This window comes from Epinephelus fuscoguttatus, linkage group LG5, assembly GCF_011397635.1.
Source record: "Epinephelus fuscoguttatus linkage group LG5, E.fuscoguttatus.final_Chr_v1".
NCBI classification, from domain to species: Eukaryota; Metazoa; Chordata; class Actinopteri; order Perciformes; family Serranidae; genus Epinephelus; species Epinephelus fuscoguttatus.
In genome coordinates this window covers 40,726,965-40,749,309 of record NC_064756.1, presented here as the reverse complement: position 1 = coordinate 40,749,309, position 22,345 = coordinate 40,726,965, and the positions used below count along the sequence as shown (strand labels likewise).

General features: G+C 40.0%; 1 protein-coding gene across 2 annotated transcripts in view; it reads left to right on the top strand.

The window, feature by feature from the left end:
* LOC125888303 (dehydrogenase/reductase SDR family member 13-like) overlaps positions 1 to 15,564 on the top strand; it is a 39,147-nt gene extending 23,583 nt beyond the window's left edge. Inside the window, exon 6 of one of the 2 annotated variants that reach the window (XM_049575568.1) lies at positions 15,544 to 15,564. In XM_049575568.1, the coding sequence (XP_049431525.1) occupies positions 15,544 to 15,549 (6 nt within the window). In that variant the 3' untranslated portion in view covers positions 15,550 to 15,564. Of the gene's footprint in view, positions 1 to 1,772; positions 10,266 to 15,543 lie in introns of those variants that run through there. The other variant, XM_049575567.1, reaches the window with a different exon arrangement.
* Positions 15,565 to 22,345: the final 6,781 nt, after the last annotated feature.

Below are 22,345 nucleotides of genomic sequence, written 5' to 3'. Positions count from 1 at the left end.
TCTTGTGAAACTAGAAAACCTAAAGCTTTCAGTGGTATCAGCCATGTTCATAGCTCCTCGTGGCTTGTCAGGAAGGGGGTTACATAATGCTCCAAAGTTAGGCTAAATTTTGGCGAGGAAACAGTTTGCATCGCTATTTTTAAAGGGGTCCCTTGAACTCTCAACTAAAGATATCTGAATGAAAATGGATTTTATGGGTACTCACAAGTCCTCCCTAAGCTTTAGAAGGCCTATTCCCAGTAAATGTTTTGTTTCTTACAATCAGTGTACTCATTCAGACTAAAGCTGTATATTAGTCTTCAATCAGCATTGAAGAACAATAAATGACCTAATGTACATCTACATTACAAAACTGGATTGTTGTGGAACTCAAAATGTTAACAGGACTGGTATTAGTCTATGCTCATTGGATAATCTTGTAATAGTAACTGTAAAATAAGAAACCAAAGCCCACAGGTCAGGTCAGGACTTGTGTCAGGACTTGTGTTAGGACAGGTGCCAGACCGTAAACAGCACACATCCAGGAGGAAGCTACCAAAATCACGGATATATTGCTGGAAGCAAATGTTGTGAGGTAAACAATTACAACAATTCCTGAACTGTATACCTTTAAATTTATTGTGGCTAGGTTTTTCGTTACAGTTCTTTTCCATTTAGGGTCGTAAAGGTTGCCTTATCCTTTTTGGTTTAGTCTTTTGGATGTGATCTGCCTAACCCAATCACCAGAATAAATGTCGGTGTAGCCCAGAGGGTTAAATAAGCCACTGAAAAGATGAATAAATAAACACATCTATGTATTAACATCCATAAATTTATACCACTTCATTTGAAATACATGTAGTTTTATTTAATAGCACACATAAATCTGTTCAAGAGTGTAAAAGTGTATAAAGTGCGAGAGATTAAACAAAAGTGTTTGGTTGATAAGCTTGGCAATCAGCCAATAAACACAGAAATCACTTTCACCTCAGCCAGTCAGATGCTTAAGCCACCTCCTGACCGTCCACTGATTGGTCACACTAGCGCAGTGAAAGCGGCAGAGAGTCAGTCTTCATGAGAGTAAACGATCTTACAAAAGTGCTAAAAAATTGAGTGAAGTTCATTGGAAAAGTTTGTTGAAAGTTAATGTTGTGTTTTCATGTATTAATTCAAGCTTTATTTGTAAATATAAAATGACAGTGTGGAAAAAGGATGAGAGAAGGCCGCCTGTATAAGTGTTTGCACAGAAGCCATTTCCAAGCCTATACATTGCTACATTGCACTGGTGAGTTGAGTCAACTGTTAGCATGTAACAAGTTAGCATCTGAAAGTCCGCTGGCACGCGGCTAATTAGCATATGAACGTCCACTGGCTGCAGTGCTAAATGTCACCATGTAAAATCCCATTTGACTATGCTAAATTTGTTAGCAGTTCAAAATGGGACATGTAATTGTGTTTAAGAAATACTGCTGACGAACAGACATGTTCTGTCATGTTGTATTAAGGAGACTGACATTTATATTGTTTCTATGCAGTTTTTATGCCATTTCTGAGTTATTTGCTGCAGTTTAACTGCTGACCAAGATTTACCATACTGTATTTTACTGGTGAATTTCACTGTTAGTAATGGTTATTTTAACTACAGTTGGAGTTCTACTACAAGTACAGCTCTGGTTTGATTTTGAAACTAAAGTGAACTAAGCTAACTTAAGCTGAATTTACTAGCTTTATTCTATGATCAATAATGGTAATAAAATTAGCCAAATGTAATTTTATCTTGAACTCATTCACAGGTCAGGTTTTTTTTTGAGTCCCCTTAAGAAGAGCTGAGACTTCAGAGGACACCTCACAGCCATTAGCGGAGATCCCAGAGATTTAGAGGTGATTTCAGAGAGAACCTTTTCCAGTACTGGATGGCGATCCCAGCCCATGAGATACAGGACCTGTCGCTGCCATAAGGAGGATGTGCACTGAACCCCTACATCAAGTGCGGTAGGATTGAACTGAGCACACACGTCTTCCAGGACAGAGACCATACCTACTTTTCTCCGTACTGGTCCCACACTGGAGTTGGATTGCAAAATGTGACTTTTAAAGAGACATTGAACAATAGACCCGGGTCTGTCTTAATTTTTTTATGTGCGCACAGTTTATTTTTTTAGTTTGTTATTTTCTAAGTGAACTTGTGGAACAAATATACATTGAACTGGAACTTACCGGTTGAATTGCTATTACCCTGTTCAGATATTTTCAGTAGAAGCCGTTAAAATCTACAGTGGCGTCCTGTGGTTCTGCTTCACTATTGCTACCCATCCTCTTGGCTCCAGTTCAAATCTTTTTTACAGTTACCTCTAATATTCCTTTCCTCACACAGTACCTAGTAGCACATACTGGTTACATTAGTATTGTACTTTTCCTCATTTGTATGTTATTTTTTTTTAATATATATACTTTATTAATCCCCCTGAAGGGAAATTCAATTTTTTCAATGCGTTGTCATTAACACACAGGTCCAAAGTACACACACATGCACAAACAGGACCTATACATGCACAAAGTGGAGAGATGTCAGAGTGAGGGGGCTGCCATGGACAGGCACCCTGAGCCGTTGGGGGGTTCGGTGCCTTGCTCAAGGGCACCTCGGCAGTGCCCAGGAGGTGAACTGGCACCTCTCTAGACACCAGTCAAATCTTCAAGCTGCAAGTTCCACAGAATGTCTTTGTGTTTATCTGCTGTGGTTTTGGACTTTGGGGGGAGGATGCAACCTTGTCTCGTTCTTGACTGAACGAGCAAACACAGAGTTTTATCCATGATGACACTGCATCCAAAATTTTCATAGAATGCTGGGGTAATAGGCATGCATTTTGGTGGAATTCCATAGGCACCAAGTATCTGTCAGAGCAAGTGCTTGTCTTGCTAAAACTACAAAGAGCAATATAAATGGAGTCAATGATAAATGCACTCAGTGACATGATGTCAGCATTTAAATTGTTTGGTGTGAATTTAAATGCAACTAAGTTGAATGCAGCTCTTCAATTAATTGCAGGAGTTGATACAGAACAAAAAGCAACCTTGGTGAGATGTTACAGTCAAACTGCATCAAAGTTCTTCACCAGCATAACAAGATACAGTAGAATCTGGCCATGCATATATTACATGTTTATGTTAATGCAGCTCTTTAGGTCACTAGTAGCCTGTGAGAGTCACTGCTGGAAAAGTGATAAAAGATCAACAGCAGAAACTAGTTTGGGCTGGGGTTGCAGCGATATACTAACCTGGAAATCCAGATGCCCCGCCCCCGCTGCGCTGTAGGAGTCGAAAAGTAAACAGCCAAGATGGCAGCTGCCGAAGGACCGCGTCCATTCAATTTAGCTTTGGAAGAAATGCTAAGCCAACTACACCTATCTTTTTCCTTGGGAGAGGAACAGAAGACTGCCCTAGAAGCCTTCGCTTCCAGGAAGGAAGCTTTTGCCGTTTTGCCAACGGGATACGGCAAAAGTATAATATATCAGTTAGCCCCACTGGTCGGCAAACGTTAGCCTACATACAGACAGCTTCAATTTTAGTTTGTCTTTAACACCTTGATGTTAGCACCGCGAGCGCGATGTGCTTGTGTCGACTGCGATCCTAAATCATAATAGAGGTGAATGAGAGACTGTGGACAGAGCAGACTGAAATATGGCTTTCTACATGCTGATCACATGTATTGATAAAGTATTGGCTTGGCTGGCAGAGGTTTTATTGCAGTTACTCACAGTAACAAGCGTAGTTGTTGTCAACTAGAGTGATCTTGAAGTTATATTCCCTTCATCTGCACTGCGGCCTCTCTGCTGTTGAGTTTGTGTGTCTGTGTGTGTGCGCGCTGTGAGGGGTGACATGCAGAGAGCAGGAGAAAGGCTGCAGAATGATGATACATGAAACCGAAACTTTAAAAAGTAACGCCGATAATAGCGGAGCTTACTATTATTATGGTCTTGATTAAACTTCCCTTGGGTTGTTTAATATTGGGTGTCCAACTGTCGTTACAGCCCGTCCGAGTGGTTCATGCCAGGCTTGAATCAAACCCACCATTGGTGATGTACGCATCGTCTCATTTGATGTTGCCCAATAAGACTCCAGAATGTCATTGCATTATTTTTTTCTCAATAGATGCAGGTGTCAAAGCCGTGTTGACAGGAAAGAGGCAGAGGAGAGAACTGCAAAATCACCTGGGGCAGTGCGGGCAGGGCATCAAGGCCACTGTGGCCTTAGGGCAGATATTTTTTTCAAGGGCACAGGGCCAAATGAGGAGGGCCATGGCCCTTGTGGCCCTTGTGAAATTCCTGCCCTGGTGGACACCCAAGATTAGTGCCACCAATTCAGTATTTGACCAAATGTTCCTGAGATGTGGTGTTGAATTCTTGAGTTTTGGCCAAAAACATGTTTTGTGAGGTCACACTGATCTTTGACCTACGACCACCAAATTTTAATAAGTGTATTCTTGAGCCCAAGTTGACGTTTGTGCTAAATTTAAAGAAGCTCCCCTGAGGTCTTCTTGGGATATCATGTTCAGGCAGATGCAAGGTCACAGCAACCTTGACCTTTGACCACCAAAGTCTCATGAGTTTATGGTTGAATCCAAATCTCCACCCTCTGGACTTGCAGACTGAGCCCTTGCGGCAGTGCTTAATTTCGAAAATTAGAAGTAGGGGAACACTTTTTGCCTCTGAGAGAGCAGTGTTCCCCCACTCCCAAAAGTGGGGGAACACTTTTTTAAGCGGCACCTGAGCTGCCTCACTGCGTGACTCCGAACTGAATGGTTGTGACATCTAGTGTTGTCACGGTACCAAAATTGGGACCCACGGTACGATACCAGTGAAAGTATCATGGTTCTGAGTAGTATCATGATACCGCAGCGAAAATGAGGCAGATGTGCCTTTTGTCATTTATAAAAAGATAAATCACTTCTCTATAATACATCAATGATATTTCAATGGAATAAATTACTTATTGACTTATTCATACTTCAAAAACAGCATCAATAAGTGATTAACATAGGGGGGATCAAAATAAAATAAATAAATAAAATAATAAAATGAGGTTTGTGGACTGTTACCTGCCACAAAGAGAGAAATGTGAACGGCTCATTTCTCCTCTGACACATCACATACCTGTGTGCCGCCACGGCTCGGTTGTCCAGGTACTACTGGGCAGTCATGACGCCAACGAAGGAAATTAGGCTACTGGACCTGGAGTCTGACATCTCTGTCACCGTAAGCCATTATCTTGTGCCGCGGAGCCGCCGTAGGCTATCTGACTGCCGTATTCCTGTCTGTGACCCCCGTTCAACCCACAACCGGCAGGATTTGCCTTTCGTTTCTGCTGCTGGTTGAAATCTGTACTCTTTTCTGAAAAGATCCTGGTATGCGTTCCAGTACGTTCCGGCTCAAATTAAGCACTGCCTTGCGGACTTCAGGCGTACGTAATGTGATGTCTTCACCGTCATCACGTAAAGTCTGCAAGAGCGGGAGTCTGCAGCATTATAGAAGGAGCTAATAGACAGGCTTGGAGTCTGTTTCACTCGTTTCCGTGGGAACATTTGAGAGACTATCATGTATACGGTGATCACTGCAGCACTCACCTACATGATTGCACAGCTTTTATAGGTTAGGCTGCAGTATTAAAATTCATATTGATTATCCCTATAGGTTAAACTTCTAAATATTTCTGTACCATGATGTTGCTGAATTTTATATCTGGCCTAAATTATTCAAGTAACATTTTAATATTACAATTTATAATAAGTTTATGTGGTTTTGTGTGTGTAAAACGACTGAATGAATTGTGGAATTGGACAGCCTTAAGCACTCCTGGACTTCCCGTGAACGCGCCCGCAAAGTCCGTGAGTCTGCAAGTGCGGTGAAGTGCGGACATTTGGATTCAGCCTATTGTTGAGTCCAAGTGGACGCTTCTGCCAAATTTAAAGAATGTCCCTCAACGAGTTCTTGAGATATCCCGCTCACAATGGATGGGACTTATGGACTACTCAAAAACACAATGCCTCCACTCTGGCGATAGCCATGGCCGGCATAAATAACGCACCCTGTGCACATTTTTAACTGTAGCATGTAACTCCACCAAAGTTACTCACCGCCACAGATTCCCAGATTTCAGAAGACATGACCTCAGTGTGGGGTGATGAGATGTCATCAAAAGTGATGCTTCATTCATAGTCACACTTGTAAAATATCATTACAGAACAGTATAAATGTGTTGCAGCCTCATTTCCTGGATGTCCATTAGATAAGAAAGAAGTGTTGTTTCAGGCCAAAGGTCTGCAGCTCAGGAGTGTGCACTTCTCTTCCTTGATCTATACTTCATAGATGTTCTGTCAGTCCTGCTCCACTCTCTTGTTTGAGAAGCAGCTCATTGATGACTTGTGTGTTGTGTTTGCTTTGGGCAGACTCCACAGCGCTGCAGTACTTAGTGACTGGATTAGTGCATCAATTAGGCAGCTATTGGATGCATAGAGCCATGCTGATTGATTTAGATGCTGTGGGAACCTTGTGCAGGTTGTTTGTGTGGGGACAATATCAACACATCTCAGTGATGGAAAACTATTTTGTTCTCTCTGTTTCACTTTGTTACTGTTTTTAATGAATACAGCTTTTTGGCATATTTGCTGCCAGTGAAAGTGAAGATAAACCTGATGTGTATGAAACACATTGAAATGTGGTTCAAGGCCCAGACACACTATACTAGGGCTGCACGATGCATCATTTAAACATCATCATCGCGATGTGCGCATGTGTTCATGTGTGTGTTTCTGATATAAAAAGGATGATGTCGACCAAAAGAGTGTACTGTGCCAACAGTGCCTCGCTGTTGTCGCCACAACACGAGGTAACACAACGAATCTTTTTGATCACCTAAGTCACCATCACAGAGTGCTGTATGATGAGTGCAAAGCAAGAACTCAAACAAACATTACAGCACAAAAAACTAAAAGATGTTTACTACTACTACTTAAAATAAAGTGTTAAATAATGTCTTTTTTGTCACTTGTGTTAATTCCACTTGTGTGAATCAACCTAATTCTTTCCAAATAGAGCTACTCAAGTCATCTGGTGAGAATTCTTGTATTTTTTTAACATCGCAATATACATTGCAAAAAAAAAAAAAGAAATCACAATGTCAGTTTTTCCAACATCGTGCAGCCCTACACTATACCAACTTCAAAGAAGTAACAGCAGGGAAAGCTGACTGTATTTAAACAGACAGTAAAAAACAGTCCTGTTTGACATAGTTAACCTAGTGATCATGGAATAAATGCAATAAAGTTAAAGTAAATTATAAGTATTTATCATACATCATAGTAACAAGTATTAAACTGATCTGAAGTGAATTAAAGTTATATAAAGCGCACTGTGTCACAGAGACCAAACTTCCAGAAAGGTCAGGTCTTCTAATTTTAGAAAAAGAAAAGTAAGCATTTGTACAATTTGTAAAGTGTCCAACCTCCTCTCATTTCCAGGTCAAATACTTTTGGTTTGTCACGCTCCTCAGTCTCATAGTGATACACAGTGAACCCTTCAACTTTAACTTTAACATTATGTTACACACAGCTGAAACACATTGTAACGCATGATTCAACGCCCAGACACACCATACCATCTTCAAAGAAGTAGCAGCAATGGAAGCTGACTGTTGTTACGCCTCACATCACCTGTGTCTCAGCCACAAAGTTGCACATAAACACACTGCAAAGACTAGCTCCAGCTAACCAGCATGTATGGTCAGTGCCTAATAAATAATAATCAATTACTATCCACACCAGCATAGGCGGTAGTGTGTAATCATCATACAAAATGGAAACCGGAAGACTGTCTTGATGCTAGTTAGCCAGTTAGCACATTAACAACACAATCAAGCTTTGAAAAAATAAATGATATTTACTGTATGCCACTGAACAATAACGCAGACCATCAAGAAATGTTTCTGCTTCACTGTACGTTCACACCAAAAGCTGCCAGAGCTGCAAAGGCATCAGGTCTAATTCATTTTCAATGGATAGTGGCGACTAGAGGGGTTCTGAGCTGCAAAAGCGATGAGCGGAGGCAGTTTGGCAAATTGGGCTGCAAATGAAAGTTGAAGACTGGTTAACTTTATGCAAATTAGCTATGATGCATTGGAGCTGCAAATGACCAGCAACCAATTGGAATGTAAATGTCCATCGCTTGTGTTTAACCCAGAGAACATCCTTGGAAACTTTTAGTTCCTACCACATATTCGTTCCTACTTCAAAACAAGCAGCGAGCTGTCAAACTGATCTATGTTCAGCCTTGGAACCTCTCCCTATCCAGCCGCAGCTTCCGCACCAGCCAATGATATTCCCTGTGCTGTTCCTGGAGGATATCGTAAACCCAGATCAGACGGCGGCTACATCCACGCAGGTAGCCTACCACATGGCAGCACAAATTACAAGAGTGTCTTCTTTCATGTTGAATCGATACACAAGTGTGGACAAGCGCACGTACTTATACAATTTCTTTGTGCTCTGGAACACTTGTTCTTAGTGGGAATGCAGTTAATTTGCTCTCCTTACCACCAGTTTAACTAATCGCACTGCAGGCACTTAAACCCAAACCAGTGACAGTGTTTCCCCTAGGTTTACAGCTTTGGGGGGGATAACAAATCAAAAGATTTTGCTCATATTCGGTTCGGGTTTGGCCCACTTGACATGCTGCTGTGTTGTGCTACGGCCTATTCAAGTGCTGGAATTTGTTATTTACATGACAACACCTGAACGCAACACAGGCTGTGTGTGTTTAATGTTTAATGTCGACCTATTTAGACTTTTTATTCTGTTTTCATTGTCCAAACGTGAAAGTTTCTGTACTCAGGAAAATGCACAAAGTCAAGTAATTTGACGTCATGAGTGACTTTTGGTGTGAACGGTTAAAGAGCTCAGTGGAGAAAGAAAAAAATAATCTTACCTTATGTAACAAGTTTGTTTCAGTCTCACTCCCTCTTGACTGTACTCTTTGTTTACTTTCCTCACTTACGTTTCTCTTTTTTTGTGCTAAGCTGAACTGCCATTCAGAGTGATTTCATTAATCCAAGGGGCTCCGCCTTCTCCTATGCTGATTCAACATGCTGAATCAGCCTAATAAAAGCCGATGGGGGCTGACAAGAGAGATCATCCATTGTAAAGACTGTGTTCAAAGAGAAGCAGAACTAATAAGATTTAATTTGATTGTTATGGGTCCTTTATGGGACGGCACGTGGTACGGTGGTTAGCACTGTCGCCTCACAGCAAGAGGGTTCCTGGTTCAATCCCAGGAGGGAGCCCCTCTGTGCAGAGTTTGCATGTTCTCCCCGTGTCAGCATGGGTTTTCTCCAGGTACTCCAGCTTCCTCCCACAGTGCGAATGGTTGTCTGTCTCTATGTGTCAGCCCTGTCAATCAATCAGTCAATCAATCATTTATAAAGCCCAATATCACAAATCACAATTTGCCTCACAGGGCTTTACAGCATATGACACCCCTCTGTCCTTTGGACCCTCACAGTGGATAAGGAAAAACTCCCCAAAAAAACCCTTAAACAGGGAGAAAAAATGGTAGAAACCTCAGGAAGAGCAACTGAGGAGGCATGCCTCTTCCAGGACGGACAGACGTGCAATAGATGTCATACAGAACAGATCAGCATAATAAATTAACAGTAATCCGTATGACACAATGAGACAGATGGATGTAAACATCAGCACCAGCTTGACCGGTGGGGCTGAGGAACAGAAGCTAATGCTGGTTGGATAAACCAGGGAGCAGCCAAGCCGCAGCAGAAACGAAAGGCGAATCCTGCTGGTTGTGGGTTGAACGGGGGTCACAGACACAGACAGAAATACATATTCCTGTCAAATACGGCAGCCATAGTGCTCCGCGGCGCAAGATAACGGCTTACCAGCGGCCGACAAGCCCGGCTCTAGGTCCAAGAAGACTTCGTCAGTGTCATGACTGCCCAAAAATACCTGAACAGCTGAGCCGTGGCAGCACACAGGTATGTGACGTGTCAGAGGAGAAACGAGCCGTTCACATTTCCACAAACCTCACCGCACTTTAGGGACTGTTCTTTACTTATGAAGGGACTGTTCTTTACTTGTCAGGGGAGGAGGGTGGCTGGTTGATTTTTATTTTATTTATTCATTTTATTTTGATCCCCCCATGTTAATCACTTCAATCAATCAATCATTGATGCTGTTTTTGAAGTATGAATAAGTCAATAAGTAATTTATTCCATTGAAATATCATTGATGTATTATAGAAAAGTGATTTATCTTGTGTAGCAAACACAGAGAAATAGTCTGACATGCTGTCAGTGATAAGCTGCTAGTCATCACAGTCCATGATATCAACTAATAACAGGAGATGTCAGATTCTGCCCCTACATTGCATGTTATTATTTTATTCTGCTTTATGTTTATATTGTACAGCATTATGATAAACTATTCCAACTCAAGTCCATATTAGATACGTACAAAAACACAGTGTGTTTTCGTTGTTGTTTGTCTTTTTATTTTATTTTTGCCAGTGCCATACAGCTACAATGCTTGGGGATGTGGTCTTTTACAAATTTGAAAATACTGTAAGAATGTCACTTTTATAGAATTGGCTTCTTTATTTTATAATATATGATTAATGTCTACATCAACAAATGTTAACCATAGAATTGTATCAAATCGTATCGAATCGTAACGTTCCTACACTGTATCGAATCGTTCTGTATTAAAAATATATCATTTTTGAATCGTATCGTAACCTGTCTATCTAGATACGTATCGAATTGTCTATCACAGAGAGATTCCCAACCCTAATATATATATATATATATATATATACACACACATATATATACATACATATACATATATATATGTACATGTACATCGGATGTTGGGAACACCAAGTCACAATTATCGACTTCCGACTTGCAATGGATTGTGGCGTTACTACATCCCTGACATCTTGTGTAAACACATTGAATATTGAATTCCGACTCAGCTTCAGTATTGCTGCTACTAGACCTCAGCGCAGTGTTTGATACACTTGATCACCAAATTGTACTTCACCATCTAGAAAACAACATAGAATTCACCGACTCTGCTCTCGCCTGGTTCAAATCTTACCTTACCGACAGAACTCAGTTTGTTTTTCATAATAACTGCTCTTCAGAACTCAAAAAGGTCAATTATGGTGTACCACAAGGGTCTGTGCTTGGTCCCATTCTCTTTACTATTTACATGCTACCCCTCGGTTCATTAATCAATAAATACAGATTAGGTTCCCACTTTTACACAGATGATACTCAGCTCTACATGTCCATTAAGCCTGACACCTCTCATAAACTGATTCATCTAGAACAGTGCACACAAGAAATCAAACAATGGATGTCGTCAAACATCCTTCTCTTAAATACTGAAAAAACTGAAATCCTAGGTCCAAAGCACATCAGAAGCAAATTCTGCAATCTCACCTTAAACTTAGCTGGTTCTATCATTTCACAAAGCCCCCGTGTTAGAAATCTCGGTATTTTATTCGATCCTAATCTCTCCTTTGAAGACCATATTAATAATATAACAAAAACAGCATATTTTCGCTTATGCAGTATTGTCAAGATTTGTCCCATTCTCTCCTTGACTGATGCAGAAACACTGGTTCATGCTTTTGTCTCACCCTAACAACTCGTTCAGAATACTGTTGCCAGGATATTAACCAGAACCAGAAAATTTGACCATATCACCCCTGTTCTCATTTCATTACACTGGCTCCCTGTACACACTAGATTGGACTTCAAGATTCTGCTTTTAACTTATAAAATATTACACGGACTTGCACCATCCTACTTATCATCTCTACTTACTCCACGTTTATCAATCAGGCCTCCATGATCCCATAATGTCGGTCTCCTATCCACCCCCAAATTTAATAAATCATCAGCAGGTGGTAGAGCGTTCTCATACCGAGCCCCTCTCCTCTGGAACCGCCTTCCCATTCAAATCCGTGAAGCCAACACAGTCGATTTCTTCAAAAGTAAACTCAAAACACACCTTTTTGCATCTGCCTTTAACATCACATAGTCTCTGTCCTTACATACTACACCATGGTTATCTACTACTACTCAGTCATTGTGTGCATCAATTTATGTTTAGTTTTTTTATATGTACAAGTGCCAATGTTATTTTTGTTTTTTGTTGTTTTTATATATTTTATTTATTGTGTTATTTGTAATTTGCTTATGTGTTTTTATGTACAGTCCATTGGGGCATTTTTTGTGATTTTGGGCTATAATAAATTTTGACTTGACTTTTTTGACTTGAATATTGTGAATTGTGGGAACAGTTGAAACAACTTCACTGTAAGAAAAAAAGGCCATGCCCATTTCAGCATTGCCAGTGCTGTTCATTTTAAATGTTCTTGCTTACTTTAAAATTCATGAATAACTGATATATTGTGTCACCCTGAAGAATTTAACATGATCAGCTACTGTCCAAAACTCAGTTAAACTGAATTGTAATTCAACAGACTATTTTGCTAGCAACTTTGTCTGTGTGTGTGTGTGTGTGTGTGTGTGTGTGTGTGTGCGCGCTATTCAGAGAGAAAGATGTGGGTTGGTGACATTAATGACAAAGAAAAGTGTTGGTAAGCTCATATTCAATATTAAATCCCCCATGTCACCTCTCTCCTCCAGACACTCCTCACTTTTCAGTGTGAACACACACACACACATACACACACACACACACACCACCCGTCTGGCCCTTATCAGTAACAGTGGGGGTGTCGATAAATAGAAGCATCCTCTGGGTCTTGTTATTTCCTCCACTGCAATTAACGTTCTCATCTGCTAACCTGTGATTAACGGTGTTTACCGATATGCTGCGGCGTGTTCGACTGCTTGAGTCACAGTACGCTCCTTCCTCTCCATTTCTCATCCCCTCCCATATGCAGCTCAGGCTGTTCACCGCAAGTTTTACTAAACAGTTCCCCCCAAGGAGTCCAAGTTGCTTTTGCCCCAATGGTGGAAACTTGGTAAGGTATGATTAGATATATCAGACTGATACTGAAGAGAGGTATAATATAAACATAATTTTCAAATGAACTGCATTATTAGATGATAGTAGTTTATATTTCAAGATTCCAAGTCCACATTTCCCATGAATCTTCTGTCTCCTTTGACCCCTCCCCTGTCACTCACAGGTTTGTGGAGGGATGTTTTAAAGCTTTGATTGGATTCATTGCTGGCTACCATTAACACACCATCCAAATGTTGACATTCTTGCTTAAAATCAAGGAATAATAAAAAACAGCCAGATTACAGTGGAACTTAGTGAGCACATTCAATTTCCTCAGAGGAACTACTGTCCGTCTGCTTTGGTCATTCAAAGAGATTCACACATTTTTTGCACCTTTTTCTTTTCTGTCACTAGGCCAAGTTATTGTCTTTGCTCACAAAATGACACAATGATAAATGGTGGTGATAGTAGTGAACACATGGCCTTTTCTCTAGCCTTATGCCAAAATTCATATTACAAAGTGACTAGGTGAGCTACATAGTTAAAAGTGCACAGCTAACAAAACTATTTGCACACACACACACACACACACACACACACACACACACACACACACATAAAGAATTCACAATTCACAACAAAAATACACAAAATATGAATAAAATGCACATCTGGTGCAAGTTACCCAAAAGCCTGTCTGAACAGGTGTGCCTTTAGGTGGCTTTTAAAAGAAACCGCAGAGTCAGCAAACTGTAGCAGGCAGAGCATTCCAACATTTAGGTGTTACGGCCAAAAAAGCTTGATCACTACAGGTCTTAAGGCGAGTGCGAGGGACAGACAACAAATTCAGCGTATTTAAGTTTAAGTTTTTAAGTTTATTTACTTTATTAATCCCCCTGAGGGGAAATTCAATGTTTTCACTCTTGCTTGTCAATTACACACAGGTCCGAAAGACACACACATGCACAAACAGGACCTATACATACACAAAGTGGAGAGATGTCAGAGTGAGGGGGCTGCCCTTGGTCAGGCACCCCGAACGGTTGGGGGGTTCGGTGCCTTGCTCAAGGGCACCTCGGCAGTGCCCAGGAGGTGAACTGGCACCTCTCCGGCCACCAGTCCACGCTGCATTTTTGGTCCAGACGGGGACTCGGTTCCCAATCCAAGTCCCTATGGACTGAGCTACTCAAAGATCGAAGACAGTGAACTGAAGAACACAGGTGAAGTAGTTCAGCTGCATAGAGAGAGTCTGACCACATAATGCTCTGTAAGTATGAATGCGTATTTTGAACTGGATCCTATACTCAACAGGGAGTCAGTGAAGGGATTTTAGCGTAGGGGTAATATGAGACTGTCTATTTTATCTTAGTTAGTAGTTTTGCAGCAGCATTCTGGATTGCTTGCAGTCAAGCAAGAGCAGACATACTCAGTGAGGAGAGAAATGCAATACAGTTGATGTGAGGTGAAATAAAGGCATGTATAATCATTTCTAGTTCAGCATATTTCTCAAATGGAAAAAACATTTTGGATTTGGTCAGGTGCTTCACACAGGTATCAAATGACGTAGACTGATAAAAATTATTACCCCTAAATTACACAGGTTTGAGTGAGCAGGAGAGGAAATAGGCCCAATACTTTTTAGACTGAGGGGCACAACCTTTTCTCAAGCAACAACCAGAACCTCCATCTTATCAACACCCACTACCACGAACACATCACACGGTACTCTGCACCCTTCACTGGCTCCCCATCTCTGCCAGAATCAGCTACAAACTTGCTCCTCATCACCCATCAGTGTATCCATGGAAATGCCCCGGATTATCTCAATGAATTGCTCACCCAGCAAGCTTCAACCCGGAATCTACGCTCCCAAAACCAATACCTTCTCCACCTCCCCAGAACCAAGCTCTGCACTATGGGAGACCATGCCTTTTGTTCAGCTGCCCCTCGTCACTGGAACTCCCTACCCGGCCACCTCAGAGCCCCACAGACAGTGGATGCCTTTAAGAGAGGCTTACAGACTTTCCTTTTTAAAGAAGCTTTTGACTTGGCCTAGGACTTTTTGAATTTGTTTTTATAATGTTTTAATTGATAAATTAAAAGTGCATTATAAATTAAATTTATTATTGTTATTATTGTTATTATTATTATTATTATTATTATTATTATTACCAACCACTACAATGCTGCACCAATTCATCTTACTCTGACTCTGAACAAAATCTCAGATACTTTCCCTTCTCTCCCGTCTTGGAAGACATTGATTCTCACTGTTGTTTTCACCTGCCTGCTCATTCTGTATTTGATAAGAAAAATAATAAAGGACATTACAAACTTTGCTATTTGCCTGTATTGCTGCAATTGGGTTCTTACCATACCCGTGATATGGTGCTGATGGAGAATATGCTTTATTTAAAATTCTTAAATCAATCTTAAACAAGAAATATAAATATATATTACAATATACCATCAGATGCTTAGTTTGTCATCTACTCTGTTTTGTATATGACATGTAGGAGTGAATATTAAAAGGATAATCTGGGGCGCCCAGCCTGCATTAGGTGGAGTTGTGCTGCTACCCACTCTCCCCTTGGATCTCCGCAAGTGATGTGAGGACTCTATAACTTCACCTGAGCCTCCCTCGGCATATGGGTGAGTAGATAATGGCTGAATTTTCATTTTTAGGTGCACTATCCCTTTAATGTTTAGTGCTCTGACCATGATGATTAAACACCCCGAGAATGCCGCTGTTTTTGGTTTGTTATTAAGGAACTAATTGTGAATTCCTCTGTAAAAACTTAGTAGCTACTTTTAAGCCTTTTTTACACAGAGATCATCCTATAGGGCTGCTATGAAGTCCCTTCTTTATGCCGCCTTTGCATTTTTACACAGAACAAAATGATGGCAGCATCATGCTGCTTCAGTGTATGATTTTAGCCGGCATATCTGCATCACAGAATCAAAAGAAGTGTGACAGGTGTGACATGTAACACAACAGCATCGGCCTCTAGTGTGACATAACATACGCGTCAGCAGCACTTTATAAACAATAGCAATGACTTAACATGACAATAACAATCATTTACCGTCCTTGAGATATGGCGTCTGATCTCATCTTCTGCTCGAAGGGTAAGGAGCTCCCAGACCTCATTTTTTCGTCACACGTCACACCTGTGCCACCCATGAGCCTGTGCTGCCGGCTGTCCCGTTTAAGCCTCAGTTATATCTTTGCCTGGCTCTGTTCGCGGATTGTGCACGCACCTCAACAGAGCTCGAAGGCATTTATACTGTAAATTCTCTGTTGCAGTATTCACTGCAAAGACAGGGGGCAGTAGAGAAAAAATACTATAGGAAGTAGTAAAAGAAGGCAAAAAACAGTAGAAATAGAAGCAAGTGGAAAACAATTTAAACAGCAATGATGGCAGCACGAAAAGTATGGATTGCAGAGGAGGAGGAATTGTTATGTTTATGGCTTTTGACCAGACAAAAGCGTTGCAAAAGAAGATGGTCTGTCTGCCTGTTACATGTAGCGAGATATCTGACTGGGGAACACAGCCAGCTTGTGAAGCCACTGCGGGCTGTAGATGATGCACTTTGGCTAGTCTTCCCTCAAATTCATCCATTTTGAACTGAGCGACACTAGCGCAGCCTGTGAAAAATTTCAAAATCCCGACATTGATTATGTAATTTGTGGCATGAAACCTTGCGCACTCGCGACTGCGTCAAGCATAAACTAGGCTTTATACAGACATTGTTTAAGCGCTGTTACTACCTCTGCTGCTGGATGGAGGCAAGACAACTCTGTCCTGCCAATCAGTGATTGTACCTCTTGTACAGAATGATGAGACGTCATAGCGACGTGAAATTCACAACTCCAACCAAGAGTTGGTGTAAAAGGGGCTTTAGTCTTGTATGATGATGCTTTCCTTAGGCCATGGCTGTGGCTCAGGAGGTTGAGCAAGTTGTCCACTTATCAGAGGATCAGTGGTGAATGGATGAATGTGAAATGTAGTGTCAGTGCACTTGGACTGGTCGCAAGACTAGAAAGATGCTGTACAAATGCAAGTCCATTTTCTATAACCATTTACAATAGGAGTGTAAATCACCAGTTTCATCATGATCCAATGTTATAGCGATTCTTTGGACAATGATGTGATATTTGCCAATATCACAAAGTCTGCCACAATATGATTTCGATTTGATGCGATTCACTGGCTTGCAATCGATAAGAGATGATGTTATCTGTCCATTTAACACAGTCAGTTACAGAAGAAGCTGCCACCCCTTTCCTTTTTTGCTTTTGGCCATAAAAGATAAAAACAACACATAAAGAATAAGAACAGGAAAGTTTACTTTGAACTGACTCCACTAACACACATAAAAAAGCAGTTAGTTAGCCTTTAGGGTTAACCTTTAGGGCTTTCTGTCAGAAAGTCCTCTCTGGAACCCAAACCATCATCTCTTTCTAAAACTTAAGGATTATCTGGTTTAAAGCCCTGAAGACAAACTTCTCCAAACAGCCATAAAACAACAGGATCATTTAACAAAAGTACCAAATTCAGCTCATTACTAAGTGTCAATTTTCATAGACAAAACAACTGTTTTTTGTTAGTCACATTATTAGCTTTAGCATGTGTACACTGCATAAATTAGCCTTGTGGCTAGCATACTTTTAGTCCTCTACTCATCACTTAACAAGTTACATGTAATGTTACTATTTTTCTTACTCTTGAATTAAATCACTGTATCTCCCAGCAGAACAGCTCAGTTGAATTTCAGCCTGCATGCACATTTTTTTCCAGCCCAGCATTGTTGAAACAGAGCAGCTTGTGTTGCTGTATTGAGAAGTTAATGAGATGCCTGTCCAGGCAGGTAACATTATGTCATGTTTTATCTCATAGTGGGTATTGTTTACATACAGCATTTCCTTTGTCAGGTGACCTGTATTTACTCCATCACTGAAAATATTTCCACACTGCTGATTTATTCCCAAGTTAATAACGTTATCCTCAGTCTTTCTTTTGGGTGCTTGTCAGTTACCTACTGCTGTTTGATGTTAACACAGACTTTCAAAATAAAAGTGTATCCTAAAGATGATGATATAGATCAATGTTTCGCTTTGCATCGATGTTATTGGATCGTTGATCATTGAATGGATATACTGATCCAGATCAATGGATCAATACACTCCTAATTTACAAAGGGGAGCACAAAGGGCAAGAAATGGTCAGAGAAATTACTTGGTAACCACTCAGTGAAATGTACCACTTTACTTGAGGGGGCACTAAAAAGGTAACTTATGAGTAAGAATAATTATTGAGACATTGTCCATTTCAGTTGTTAAACCATGATCAACTGAACTACTCATGAAGAAAGTGATCACTATTGATTCACTTATGAACTATTCATTGTGTAATGGGATATTAATATAATATTTCCCAGACTGTCCTCCAGTAACCCATCATTATCTACCATAAAGTCCTTGATTCAGAGTTATTCTAGCACTGCTTCATTTATTATAAAGTCATTCCTGATTTATTCCTCACTCTTCCCATGCAACTACTCATAATATTGTGTACTATATTGTGTTACCCAGCATTCTATGCTTCTTCTCTGTCACAGTGCAGGTTTGCTAGGAGTTAAGACATTTAAGCATGTTTAGATGTGCAAAACAGGTTGTGGCTCAGAGTGCATCACTGGTGAGAAACTCATTTTAATTAGTGGCTCATTTTACTTGTTACTTGTTTTAAACATTTGCAAAGATACTGTACATTGGCTGATGTACAAACACTAACACTGAGTGCATATTCACCGGCCCAAATTGAAATGACAAGTTTTTCCTGTGAACAAAGAGCAATTTCCGATGTTGTGACAAATCACTGCATAAAACTATCAGGCTCGGTGTGCAGGGGATAATAGAAGTTTTAATCATGTTAAGTCTCTTCATTTGTCTTGTAGGTGTTTTAATTATCCTGCCTGTTACCCGCTGTGTCTGGAAACAACATGAAAGAGACATGGAGAGAAAGCAAAGCTTTTAAAAGCCTCTTAAACATACATTCAGTCATAGCACTTAGGTAAATGAGCCCACTCTCATGCTTTTTGCAATTTGCAATAATCTAACGAGAAAATGCTGCTCGCTGAGCAGAGACTATAAAACAGCAACATACCAGAGAGGCTGCTGCTGTACAAGCTATCAATTAGACAGAAATTATACTCTTTTGTTGGTTGCTATGGTAACAAATTGCCAATTACCTGCACAGAAAAAGGTATTTGTGTGACATCCATCCATCCAGTCACAATAGCTTTATTTCCTGGGGGCTCTTGCTCCTTTACTGTGGTGACTAAGTTCAAGGTCCGGTTCTTGAATTGAACTAATGAGAGGATTTCAGTTTTCTAACTGATCTGATTTGCATTCACAAAGGCAAAACTTAAATAGTGCAGAAATTATAATTATGGTGTAAATATTGCTCAATTATTGGTCTCCAAAGTTGGTGAGTAAAAAGAAGTCAAACGCCTCCTAATTTCTACCTGTGTATCGTACATTATGGAGCACCATCAGGTTCCTTTCATGTTGGTGTTGATCTGGAATACATACCATTTAACATGACACTGCTCAACAATATGCTGGAATCAATTTTCCTTCATTTTTATTGCTGAATAATTTCAATAAATCAGTGTTCTTATCAAATCTGTAAATGTCAACTTGATTTTTAACAGCGCCACCTTGAGGTCAATGAGTATCATTTTTTGTGCCTGAGTTGTGGGTGGATTGCAATTCACCTGCTTTTTTAAGTTAATATTTTTCATATAGCTTTTGCTGCAAAAACATTAGGGCTCCAGCAGCTGTGTTGCTGCCTGGACCCCTAATAATCGTGTGACAATGCAAACATTTAATTTTTGGTGGAATGCACAGAACGTGGTCACTCATCTTGGCTTTGGTGTGACATGTTTGAACAGGAAAAATTGTCAGTGAAGATTCTGTATTTTCATTAGGTCCATAGTGTGAAAAGGCCTACATCTGAGTAGATGTATTTGTCAGTGACTGCGAAACAGAAACACAACCTCTTTAACAGAAATGCCATAAGAATGCCTGTAACACTTGCAGCCTGTGGGGTCCTCAAGGCTGCTGCTGTTCTCTGCTTCTCATTGAAAATTGATTGAGAAATTCCGCAAGAGTACCACTATCGATTAGACTCTGATTGTGGAGGGTGAGAATAGCCAAACATCACAAGCTGGCAGTCACAGATCGAAGTCAACTATCTGCACAGTTAACACCACACTGTATATACAATAGCCTGCACATAGAAGTGTCCTTTTGTAGGTGTAGGCTATTTTCCTGCAAGTGCAGTCCTGTGCACTGGCTAGCTTTGTGAGGTGGGCTTGTTTACACAGCTCAGAGCCCATCTTCCTTTCACTTATGACATCTGAAACAAGGTCAGCATTATAGATTAGACAAACACTTAGAATGAAAACACTGGGTTGCTTTGAATATCCACCTTTAGCTGTAAGAGGTTGTTGTCTTGAGTTGCTTAAGGACACAAACTACACACACACACACACACACACAGACAATATTTGCCACACAAACAAGCACATTACAGTTTGCTCATTTGTTCATACAGAAGTTACATAGTGGTTAAGTGATGCCTTGTATTCAATCGAATATAGGTAAAAAAAAAAAAAAAAAAAAGATTAACAAAATATTGCATTCTGGTTTTTTTTTCTCACAGTGTCTTAACTGTTTTTTGAAACCGGGGTTGTACAATAAGTGGGGATGGAAATCAATGGAGGATCCAAGATACAATATTATTACAATACTTAAAATATGATACAATATTAATGCAATTTTAAATATGCTGACTATTGCAATAAAATATATTGTGATATATTTAGATTCATTACCTTTTTTTTAACTATACATTATGTCCCCAAAGGAAAACTTAATCAACATCTGCTTTATCTATTAAGATAAAGTTTTCAGTCTATTCATCTCACTTCAGCCATTTTTTTGTAGCAGCAAATGTATCTACTGAACCAAAAAAGCACTTGATTATATTATTCTAGTAGGCTACCTGAAGTTTAATTCGTATTTGTCATATTAATAATTTATATAATAAAAAAATCAATGCTTAGCACCGTGTGACGAAATGATATTGCCCCACGATAATATTGCGATACTATGTTGTATTGATTTTTTCCCCCACTGCTAACAACAAGTATATCTCCTTGCATAGGTATGGATTTTAGGGGGGACGCAGGGAACACATGCCCCTCAATATTTAGAACATATGCATTTGTCCCCTCCAATAACAACATAAAAGTAGCAGAGGACCTTTATTTTGACCAAATTTAAGACGTTTACACCAGAAATGAATGCGGACAAGGCACAAAGAGGTGCATAAAAATTCATCAGAATGCAGGAATATAAGTGTTTGATCTCAAACTGTTCTGCTGGGGGACCCATAAATCCCCTGTTTCCTATGTGACCCTCCCAGTGTTGAAACATAACATATGCCCTTATTGCCTGGCAAAAAAGCTCATTTAAACCCTTTGTAGAGTTGTAGAGTGTATTCTAGATCATAAATTATTACAGTCTTTACAAATTGTCATCAAGTAGGGCTGGCATGATATTAGATTTTCACTCCACCATAATTGTGACCATAAGAGTCACAATAACAATAGTATCATGATATCTGTGGAAAATTAAAAAAAGAAGAAAAAAAATGTGTCAAACTTCTCACCTTTAACCGTTTTATTGTGTGTTTTGGCTTTGCTTTTGCTAATGAATGACACTCAAAATACAAGTGTGGAGAGAGTTTTTAACTATGATGGTAAAAAGCGTACAGAAAGGCCAGTTACTCTGAAAACAGATGACATAAGGTGGAGGGGGCCAAAGCAAGACTGGAAGTAAATAAATATGATATTTGAGGTGCTGGATTATTTAAACAATATCATGATATGCATATTATTAACATGCTAAATATTTCATGTTTAATTAATGCATTTATCGTCAATACAGGTATACTGAGACACCCCTATCACCAATCCTATATCACATCAATAAGCCCTGTGTACACCAAATAAATACGTTTGTGTATGCAAACTGTGTGTCGACACTCTGGAGGCGACCAGACTAGAAAGACTAGCTTCACTGTTTGTGAAAGGAGCAATAAGCGAAATTCATCATTTCTAGATTGAAGGAATTAAAAAATCGCTATGTGAAGAACTAGAGGTGTAATTTCATCTGGAGTATAGCATGACGTCACACACCCTCTCTCTGTGTTGATCTCCAGCCCCTTGTTTACAAGCTGGTCCGGC